A 10,878-nucleotide genomic window follows, 5' to 3' on the forward strand; every position below is an offset into this window, starting at 1 on the left:
TTGCAAAATCCAGCCATGAAAATTATTGAGGAGCATCCTCACTCTGACATGGGCTGGGAGCATCACAGCACTGGAACAAGTGGTACTGGGACGGCACTGGGACCTCGAGGGACACGGTAGTTCCTTGGTTTCTTGGGAGTGAGAGGCTGTGGGTGACATAGAGAAACTAACACATAAATAAGCATGACATGGGTGTCACAGGCAAGAAGCCCAAGTGGTGAAGGATCTCCCAAATTAACTGTGCATGAAATTGGATAGAAGTGCTGGCTCGGTTCATCCTTCACCGCAGAGATTTGTGTGCAGCAGCAGTTTCCCACCAGCCTGGTCAGGAAGAGAGAAAAATCTTCCCCTAGGACTGACTGATCACACCAGGGAGAAGACACCGATGGAGTCACAGTCCCCAGGTCCTCCTCCAGGCCCACATCCCCAGCCCATGGCCCTGCTCCTTGCACCAAACTGCTCTGCAAAATATGACATGTGCCCATCAATGTGGGGTTTGTTCAAAAGACACTTCAAAGGAATCTTTCCCTCTTTTTTTCTCTCGACATTTTCCATGTCTGTGACCCTGTGCACAAACCCAATCCCCACCCTGCCAGGTGGCCCTGGCTCTGGATCACTTAGAAGTCAAGTGAGATTTCCCAGTTCAGCAAGGTTGGGATGTTCAAACCCTTCTTGTGAAGACACTTCCCAGGGTACAAAGTGCTCACAACACAGTTAAAAACACATTGTGCCAGTACCAATATACTTCAGGACTTTAACATGAGTAGCTATACACATACATAGGACATAGAAAGAGTGTCACCAGTTTCGCCGTAGCAGGTATTATCCACAGCCACCCATCTCAGGATCCTTCCCAGACACATCTTCCACCAAGTCTCCCGTAAGGATGTCTCTGGAAAGGGCAGTAACACCCTTGCCAGGCCAGAAAATGCATAGATTAGACAGGAATGCCCTGAAATGTTTTCTTAAATAGTTCAGTGCAATCATCTTAGCAACCACAAAAACGGATTAAGTGAGGTTGCATCTCCCCTGCGTGCACAGAGCAGTGGTCTCCAACACCTGCCAATCCCCAGGCAGCAAGACCAGTCAAAGAATACGCTATAGGACAGCGTTGGATCATGCTCATCCCACACTGAGGCCACTGCAATGGTGGCCACCATCATAGTGGTGGGCATGGCAACACTGGAGGACTGTGGCCCTCCTGCAGGCATCCAGGTTGAGTTCAGAGAACCGTTGTCTCCTTCTCAGTCATTGAAGACATCTTGGAGAAGCTCCTGTGAACGATGCTGGAGTGAGCCGTCTCCTCACTGAGGGCATTCACCAGCCTGGAAAGGATGGTGACCTTGAACTTCTTAAAGTCCTGGCCCATGAAGACATAGAGGACGGGGTTCATGCAGCTGTTAGAGGCAGCGAGTGCCGTGGTTATGGGGATGCTAATCTCAAACACGGAGCGTGGGATCATGTCAGGCTCTGTTTCCAGGAGGTTCAGCAGGTGGTAGGGACTCCAGCAAAGGAAGAAGGTGACTATGATGGTGATGATGATCTTGAAGGGCTTTTTGGACTTGGCAAGGCGGTTTCGACGCAAGTTGAAGGCAATGGCGATGTAGCAGAAAGTGATGATGGTTATGGGAAGGATGTACCCAGCGAGGAACCTGGTGATGTTCACCGTTCGGTGCCTCATTAGTGCCAGGGCTTGGTAAGACTTATTCCTGGAGAGGGAAAAGTTGCTAAAACAAATGATGGAGTTTCGGGTTTGTGCTGTGTCTCGGAAGACAAGAGACGGGCAGCTCATAATGATGCCAATGGTCCAGATGATCAAGCAAACTAAATATGCTAAATTGGTCGACCGATGGTTTTGAGACCAAACGGGAAAAACCACTGACACATAGCGATCGAAGCTGATGGTGGTGAGCAGGAGCACACTGGTATACATGTTGAGGATGAGGAGAAAAGAATTCAGCTTGCACATGACGGTCCCAAAGATCCAGTTGTACCGCATGGCCGTGTAAGCGATGTTGATGGGCAGGAAGATGTTGAAGAGGAAGTCGGCAACAGCCAGGTTAAGGAACCAGATGGCGTTGACTGATTTCTTCATCTTCAGAGTTATGATTGCGATCACAAGGCCATTGCCAAGGATGCCCAACAAGCAGGACACGCTGTAGATAACAACAGAGAGGATCCTCGCAATGTCCTTTGGGTCATGGGATGGGTCTGTCCCCACGCTGCCAGCCTCCTCATAGGTGTAATCTGGGTAGTCGCTGTAGTTATCGACATCATCCAAGTAATTGGACAAATTGGAAAGCGCCATTATCTGTAACCAAGTCACAGCCTGGTCAGTCCCAGCTCTCTGGCTGGTGATGTTTCTCTGCTGAGCAAACACACCATGTTAATCACAACAAGCACAGCCCACGGGAGGGACATTGGCCCCCCAATACACACAAGGGGGACATGGAGAGAGGGAACAGAGCACACAGGTATGGGGGATCCCATGGAGACCCCTCCTCTGGCCCCAGAGAAAGATGCTCCTGTGGCTCCTCACCAGATTCCCACCCCCCAACCAGGAGACATCAGCTCCCTGAGCCACAGGACGTGATTCAGTCCCTTGTCTCCACCAGGATGTGGCTGTAGCCTCATCTTGCAAAAAATGTCTATTACCCGCCTACTTCCAGGGGGGAAACAACTAATCTGATGCTTATTAACAGCTCATTAACAGCTCTGAGACCTTACAATCTGCAAGATATTATGGCTCTTCTCTTTTTTCTTGCAAGCACCCAGCAAATCATGCTGAAAAGCCAGCTCCCCACATGCCCTGCTTATGCCAGGAGCCCGTGACAGCCACTCACCTTCCGTCCCCAGGGACCACGGCCGGATCCTGGCGGGATGTGGGGAGAGACAGAGTTTCAGCGTCCCACAGCACAAAGGCAGCTCCTGCCACGCAGGTCTATGGATGGAGCTGTAATATTAAAACCAAGATCAAACAAAGACCATTCACCCTTGGATGTGGGGTTACGGGAGGAAAAGGAGATTCAGACGTGGCAATTTAACCCTCTGCAGCCTCCTGGGAGGCTGGTGCTGCCCCACGCCTTGGGGTGCTGTGCTGACCCCACCACAGATTGGGTCCTGTTGTGATCCCAGCAGCTTTCAGGATAATCCAGCACAGAAATCCTGTACAGAAATCCAGGACAGAAATCTGGTACTGTACCCTCGGTACAAGCATCTGACATGAGCCAGCGTCACCAGGTACATGCAAAAAACCCCACAATCAAGCCCACAGTAACATAATTATAAATAATTGAAGCCATAAATATGTGTGAAGTGCCTGGACTCCCATAAGGTTGTTTCTCTGATTAAACCAGTGCCCTGTGTATTTTAAAATGTAGATTACAATAACTAACAGCGTTGTTTGCCATAATCAGAAGCCGGTTTCCACCAGCCAGTTAGAGCCCTGTGTTAAACAGATCCAACCCCTCCCCTAGGAACAGTCACGGAGTCACGGTGGGTTAAAGCCAAGAGCCACCAAAGCCAATTAGCAAAGCCCAAACACACCATAACAAGCTGCCGTAAGAGGGGTGAGATCTGTGCCAACCCTGGAATGGGGCATTGCACCCAACATTGTCCTTGAGGGAAGGACACAGCTCTGCCCGTCCAAGCTGGACTTTCTTGTTTCCAGGGAGTTTCAGTCCAAAGACCCCCCCAAGCATCACCCTCCCCCCACCCCCCTCCTTTGAAATCCCCATGGCGTTTGTGTTGGAACCTATTGTTTCTCCCTGGGCTTTTCCTCCTGTTCCTTCCTGCTATTCCTGCTGCTCCTATGGCTGCAAAGTCCCTGGCCAGGGGCTTAAATCACAGTCCCATCACCTCTCCCCTTGCCAAGCTCCAGGAGATGATAAGCAGCCAGAATAAATAAGATTTTAATGCAAACCTAGTGAATTAATTTGAGCTGGAAGGAGGCCTTGCCCCACAAAACCTTGGTCGTCAAAAGGAGGAATTAAAGTTGATGATCCAGTGGAAGTACCAGCATCAGCAGAAGCAGCTCTGGCAGCACCGGGGGTTGATATTCCCAGGTAATGAGCCATCCCGAGCACTGTCTTCACAGACTGGGGTGTTTCATGGCATCACCTTTGCAAAGGTAAAGCTGCAGGAAGGTGGGGAAGCCCAGAGCCCCACATCCATCCCACCCCACCCTACCCCAGCATCCTCAGCCAGAGAGCCCCAAAGCTCCCAGGACTTGCTCTGCCACTGGGGCTAAACCCTCAAGCAATGTCATCCACCTGCCATTTCCACCCTGGTGTCACCTGTGGGGTGACCGAGGGACCCACCACTGTCCCTCCCCACCACAAGGATCAGTCCCGTGCCCACAGTGGGTAGGAGGGATTCCTGCAGCTTTACAGGCTCCTCTTTTACTTGTGCCCACTTACATATTTCTCGTGTAAAATCTCCTCTGTATATTATTATTTTTAAATCACTGAGCCCAGAGAGCGCAATGACATTCAGCTTGACATTTCAAAGCTGTATTTAATGGATTATTTATTTGAATCGTCTGTTTATTTTGCTCCCCAATTCCCCTGCTTTCTTTTTTTTCTTTTCTTTTTATTTTAACAGTTGCCCTTCTCAGCACAGACAGACCAGGAGGTGATGGAACAGAAACCCCCAGACCCCTCCTGGCTCAGGCAGTGGGGTGGCCCTGGTCCCCACTTGGGATGAGGGTGCCAGAGATGGATGGGAGCAGCAGGGCTGTTTTCTCACAGGGTTTGGCAGGTGCTGGGTTTGTTCCCAGGGCTCACACAGGGTTCACATTGTGAACCCCAAGGCAGGGGACAGGTGGCTGCCAAACCCCCACCATGAACTCCCCAGGATGGCTCCGGGTAGCAGGAGCTGGAGCCCAAGACCTGCTGGAAAATCATCCAGCAAATTCCCATCTGCATCTCCAAAACCCTCCCGAAATGGAGAGCCTGAGGGGCAGCCACACGAAACATCTCCATTTCTCATAGCAAAAAACTCAAAGTTTGGAAAAAAAAATAAAGGAAAAAAAAGAGAAAAAGCCACAAAACTAAGAGCATGTTTCAGTGCTCTGGGTTGAAAATACCTCGTTTGAGCCAAAACCACTTTGCTCCCCATTCGCTCTATTCATCTTTGTCCTCCTACCTCAACAAAAATGCGCACAGGATCTACCCAAAATAGCATTTTAGCGCAGCCAGCCGCTGGCCCCGTCCTTCCCGCAGCTGGATGTCTCGGTACCCGGGTGGGATTCCCACTGGGCACTCGCACAGCAGCAGCATCACCGCCCGCACCGGGGGAGGATGAGGTCAGGGATGTTGTTCTTGGGAAGGCAACAGGAAACAGAGAGAACAGCAGAAAATGTTCAAAATCCAGTTTTTCTGGGCGAAAGCTCTTCCGCGGCCAGGCCAGACGGGTGGGGGGACGGATGTGACGGGGGCTATGGGGAAACGGGGGGAGCTCAGCCAGATCCACAGCCGTGCTGGAGGGGCAGGGGATGCTCAGCCCACCCCAGCAGCAGGTACCAGTGCTGCCCAAGCACTCAGCTGCCTGCACTGAGCATTTATAGAGACCGGCAGGCTGCCAGTGCTGCTTTCTGCCTCCCTCAAGGCCTGTGGGCAGTGCTTTTACTGGAGGTACTGATACAAGTTTGTGGGGGGAGAAGAAAATAGAATAATAGAGAAAAAAAAAGGAGAGAGAAAGAAAATAAATTATGTATATATTAAAAAAATAAATGAAAAGCAGACCAGCTTTTGAGCACACAAGATCCTGCCTGAGCTGTCAAAGTGCATCGTGCTTTTACCTACATGATGCTAAAAAACCGGGCTGGGACCAGCACATGCCTGTTTGGGGACCCCACCAGCACAACATCCAGCACTGGGGAAACCGGGGATGCCCTTGGGTTAGTGCTTGTCCTCCCCCCCAGCACCCACAGGGTGCTCAGGCACACCCAGGGACAGGACAGACAAACCTCCCTGGGAAGCAGGCGGATGGCTGGGAGGCTCGGGGGGCTCTGCCTGCACAGCTGGTGCCGCCCCAGGCAGCTGTTCTGCCTTTTTCCAATTCCATCATTTCCCCTCCTTCCCGCAGTGGTTTCCGAGGTCCCAGCGCACCTCGAACCCACAGCCGCTTCCTCCGGCAGGCGTGGGGGCTGTGGGCCCTGCAGCGCACAGCCCCGCTCTCCCGGAATGGGGATTGCCAGCAGATGTTTGGGGGGAACATGCGGTCGCTCATCTGAGGAGCTTTGGGTAGAGCACGGGATGAAGCAGCATCTCAGTGTCCCCCCAGTCCTGCTGGCACCAGTTCCCTCTGAGCCCTGCCCACCCCTGGATTTCCTCCCATGGCACATACTGGTCCCAGTCCCCTGCGTGTTTATGGCTCTGGGTGAGCTCAAGTCCCACCCCACAGGTCAGAGCACAGCGAGAGCTCCTGGTGCTGTCGTGGGAACTGGAAAGCAGGTCTGGGTCCAGAGCTCCGATTCACCTTGATTTGAGACAGCAATCGCCATGGCAACAGCTGCTGCAGGGATATGCTGTGCAGCATCCCGGTCCCTGCAAGGATGCTCAGGATGGAGCCCCAGCCCTGGGTGTAAATCAGACACCAGCCACATGCCCAGCAAAAAGGAGCTGAGACCCCCCACCACTGCAAAGTCTCCAGCCCTGGCCTGCCCAAAAGCTGCTCCCCAGCTACTGTCCCAGCCCTGTCACCTGCCTCCAGCTGGCAGAGAAGGGGACAATCATTTGGGATGCCCTGGGAGAGACAGCAGCATCCCGAGCATCCACAACAGCCTGACACTGAGAAAACAGGCTCCTGGCAGCCCCCCCAAGTGACCAGTGACATGGGATCCATGAAACCGAGAGAGGGGGCAAAATCCATCCCCACAGGGCAAACTGAGGCACCGACCTGTACCTCAAGGCTGGCTGCAGGACAGGGGAAAGCCCGAGCCCTACCTGTATCCACGGTGCTTGGACACATCCCCACAGAGCAGCCTGTGCCTCCTTGCTCCACCGGGACCCCTGGCAGCCTTCAGCACCCCCGGTTGCTCCCTGTGTTCTGCTTATGGCTGCGTCCCCCACCCGTGTGAACAGGAAAGAATTAAAAAAAAAAAAGGAATAGCTGGAAAAGGCAGCCTTAAAAAAAAGCCGTCTGTGCCCAGGGTGGGACGGAATAACAGCGTGAGTCAGTGTTTGTCTGGGCAGAGCCTGGGCTGTGCAGCTCAGGACGGGTCTCTGTGAGCTGCCCCTGGCCATGGTGTGATGGAGAACGCACCCCAGCACAGCCAGAAACTGGTATTTAACCTCAAAATGTGGGTCACACGAGACTCTTCCCAGAGCAAAACTGCAGGAGCCCGGAGAGTGAACCCGTTGTCCCCAGCACAAAGTGCCCGGGTCGTTAATAGCCACCCCGTTAGTAAGAGCCCAGCCCAGCCCTTTGCCCCTCGTCCTTTCTGCTCTTATGAAGGTTGAGTATTAAAGGGGAAAATCTTGGGCGTTTGTACCAACACAGAAAAAGTTTTCCTTTAGAAAGGGCAGCTTGTGTTTCTGTGCTGCTTAAAATGACTTGAGCTGCTTCTGAGATAATAAAAGTTCTTTCATATCCTCTTTTTTTTTTTTTTCTCTTATATATAGGTTGCTATTAATTCTGTGCCCTCCTGGCAATAAGAAAGTCAATAAAGCTTCTTTCTGAGTATCCTTCCCCAACAACGTCACACCAGCCCAGGCATATGGGGCATGAAACACTGATCCCAGGGGATTTGCATCCCCATTGGGGCTACAGCCTCAACCCAGCGAGAATGTCCCCAACCATGGCCTGGGCTCTGTCACAGCTGCTTGGGGACAAAGCCAGCACATGCCTTGGGGACACTGTGTAGAGGCAAAGGGCTTGCGTGCCACCTGCAAGAGCTGCCCTCACTGCTTGGTATTTCGAGGACACAAAGAGGAAGGAAACCAAGAAAAGGAAACTGCTCTGTCCCTCCGGCTGCCAGAGGGACGGACGTGACCAGAGACGGGGGAAAGCTGGGGGTTGCAGAGCTCAACCCCCCCCCAAAAGTCAGAAAATCACCCCGGATCTGCACGAGCATCCTCCAGCCCCAGCTCGCAGCTGCGTCCCGCGCTCCCAGCTGCATGTTGATCAGCATGGCAAAGAAAAGCCCCCCTGTTCTCCTTGTCCCCACTGAGGTAACACTGCCATGCTTTTAGGAACACCCCCTTTGCCTCCCTTAAATTCACGCACGGGTTTTCTCACGCCTCTGTGCAGTTTTCCCATGCGCAGACATCGCGGGCTGCAAACCCCATTTCCATTTCATTTCATTACAAAAAAAAATAGGTGTTTTGGGCAGAGGACGGCGGGCGGCGGTGACTTTCGGGGTCCCAACGCGCACCATGGTGCGCGTTGGGACCCCGAAAGTCACCGCCGCCCGCCGTCCTCTGCCATGCCAAACCCAACTTTGTAATAACAGGGGAGCAAAAAACCTCAACCAATTGCAAATTCCTTGAGCAAAGTAATGACTTCCATCTGGCTGCAGCAAAACCTTCCCTCCCAAATATGTATTAAAATGCATATATCGAATTTATCTATTAAAAATCTATATTCATATATATATATATATATATATATATATATAAATCCAGAGCTATTTACCTGAGCTTGCTAAATCCTGGGTGGGTTTCAAGCTGAATTACACATCTCTGCTTCTTCTATAACCTCGTTAGGGCTTGCATGCAAATAATCCTGGGGTTATGTTGCTTCGGCACACTTTATTGCTGAGCTCTCTCATCCCAAGAAGGACACGCATGTATTGCTGATGGGAGGATGAAAACTTAAAAGAACCCCACAGCCGGCAGCATAAAACAGCTGTTGGGCTCGACGTGGAGATGGGCAGCGCCTGGGAAGGGGGAAGCGATGCTCGGCAGCAGGATGTGGGGACATGGGACTTTGGGTAAAAGGGCTTTATTTTGCACTGTTCAGCTGGACATATAGAGAGGACGTGGCAGCCTGTGCCCTTGGTGCTGGGTCCCAACCATCACCACCCATGGGTGGCTCAGGAATCAGAGAATCATTTTGATTGGAAAAGACCCTTAAGATCATCAAGTCCAACCATTAACCCAACAGTTACCAAAGCACCCCCATGAACCTCATCTCTGAGTCTGTTCAACCCCTCCAGGGATGGTGACTCCACCACTGCCCTGGGCAGCCTGTTCCAATGCCCGACAGCCTTTTCTGGGAAGAAATCCATGAAGAATGCCACGGGACCCCTCAGGCATCCCTCCCCTGTGCAAAAAAGCCACAGTCTTGTTGATCCCAGTGAGGGGCAAGTGCAGCTAAAGGACCCTGGAGATTTGGGATGGGGCATCTCCAAGGTGCATGGAGCAACCCAGCATGGGCTGAACCTGGACAGCCACAAACCTGCACAGCCACAAACATCCACCCTGAGCTAGGGAAGCCCATGCAGAGGGAGATATAACACTAGAAATACACATACATGCAGTGCCTAGAGCAAAATCCTGCACCTCACACCGGGAGCATCACGTTCAGGGGGAGCCAGCAGCAAGGCCAGGGCAGAGCCCCCACCACTCACTGTCACCAACATCCATGTGTTTTCTGGTTTCAGCCATGCACAAGGGAAAAATCCCAGTTTTCTCAGAGCTGGCAGCAGCAGAATTGCCACCCAACCGTGACCAAGAGGACAGCGGGCGATGCCCGGTGAGGAGCCTCTGGGAAGGTTGCGGCCACTGCCATGGCCCGTGCAGGTGGGGACACGAACCTGTCACACATGGCCAAGCTCCCACAGAAGCCAAAAAAGAGGAATCGGAGCCCAGGGCAATGCCGCCTTTGCACAATGTCATGTTGCAACATCCCCCACAGCTGAATCAGGAGGAAATTTGCTGATGCGCTCAGATCGGCAGGTCCAGCGCAGAGAAAGGAGAAGAGACCCAAAAATCTCAGATGTCGGCATCGAGCAGGGATGTCCTAACCCAGGCGGTTCGTGACTGACTCACTGGTGTCCTGCTCCCAGGGGCTTGCGGGACCCCCGGGAAGGGGCAGCAGCTCCACAGGGTGCTGGGTGCCAGCAGTGATGCAGAGTATGCCACGCTTGTGGCATTTGTGGCATGTGGCAGGTGCCCAGAGGGATGCAGACCCTTTGCACCCCGGCAAAGTAGTTCCCCCACGGTAGTGGTAAATGCAGTTTACTCCCAAAAGCAATAAAAACCCATGAGAAACAGGGTCCTGCTGGGGTGGGTTGCAGAGGTTGGCTCTGCCAGCAGGACCCATCCTCTCCTGTCTCCCCCAGTAATGCATCCCAGGCCCCCCAGTATCCCACACTCCAGCCTTCCAGTGACCTTTCTGAATACCTCGTGTGGTGCTGTGCTCTCCCACTGCTCCGTTCTGAGGAGGACGAGGTTTGGGTGCCAGAACCACCCGGTGCCCAGCGAGGAAGAGGAGCTGCTCAGCCCAGCCCTGATGCCGAAGGCCACTGGGAGCGACAGACTGTCATCCCCGCAGGGACTGCAGTGCAGGGGACCAGGCGCAGGCACAGCCCCGCTCCTCACTGGTTTTAAGAGCGAGGGGAGGGGGACGGAGCAGCAGCAGCAGCATCCACATCCATCGCCGGCGTGTTCTTGGCAGCACGATGCTCCGGCAGCAACAGCTGGGAGAGGGTGTGCCGGTGGGAGCTGGGAACGCTGGCCCCCATCCTGCTGCGACCCAGCGCGAGGAAGCAACAAGCTGCTTCCCAAGGGGCCTCTTTTCCTGTCCTGCCCCCCCCCCAGCCTGGAGCTCACCGCCCTAATGAGGGCTAATGAAGCACAGAGGGCTCCCCAGTGATGCTGAGCCCAAGGGGAGGCAGGTGGCTGCCAGCCACCCTGCTGCGATGTCCCCACC

At 53.3% G+C, this 10,878-nt stretch overlaps 1 protein-coding gene across 12 annotated transcripts; it reads right to left on the minus strand.

Annotated features, from left to right (window-relative positions):
* Nucleotides 1-725: 725 nt before the first annotated feature.
* CMKLR1 (chemerin chemokine-like receptor 1) lies at nt 726-10,878 on the minus strand. 12 transcript variants are annotated; one of them, XM_065033544.1, is made up of 4 exons: nt 8,638-10,320; nt 6,948-7,060; nt 2,844-2,953; nt 726-2,365 (listed from the first exon to the last, which is right to left on the minus strand). In XM_065033544.1, exon 4 carries the CDS (start codon nt 2,306-2,308, stop codon nt 1,223-1,225), a length of 1,086 nt encoding a protein of 361 aa, XP_064889616.1. In that variant the 5' UTR covers nt 2,309-2,365; nt 2,844-2,953; nt 6,948-7,060; nt 8,638-10,320; the 3' UTR covers nt 726-1,222. The 12 variants fall into 12 exon arrangements, with proteins under 12 accessions (XP_064889616.1, XP_064889623.1, XP_064889615.1 ...); XM_065033551.1 differs by lacking the exons at nt 6,948-7,060; nt 8,638-10,320 and adding an exon at nt 10,350-10,878 and having other exon boundaries at nt 726-2,311; XM_065033543.1 differs by lacking the exons at nt 6,948-7,060; nt 8,638-10,320 and adding an exon at nt 10,350-10,877.

The sequence above is a fragment of the Columba livia genome, chromosome 17 (assembly GCF_036013475.1).
Source record: "Columba livia isolate bColLiv1 breed racing homer chromosome 17, bColLiv1.pat.W.v2, whole genome shotgun sequence".
NCBI lineage: Eukaryota > Metazoa > Chordata > Aves > Columbiformes > Columbidae > Columba > Columba livia.

What these genes read in the sequence shown, in the direction of transcription:
- CMKLR1 (XM_065033551.1), bottom strand. Translation starts at nt 2,308, where the DNA reads ATGGCGCTTTCCAATTTGTCCAATTACTTGGATGATGTCGATAACTAC.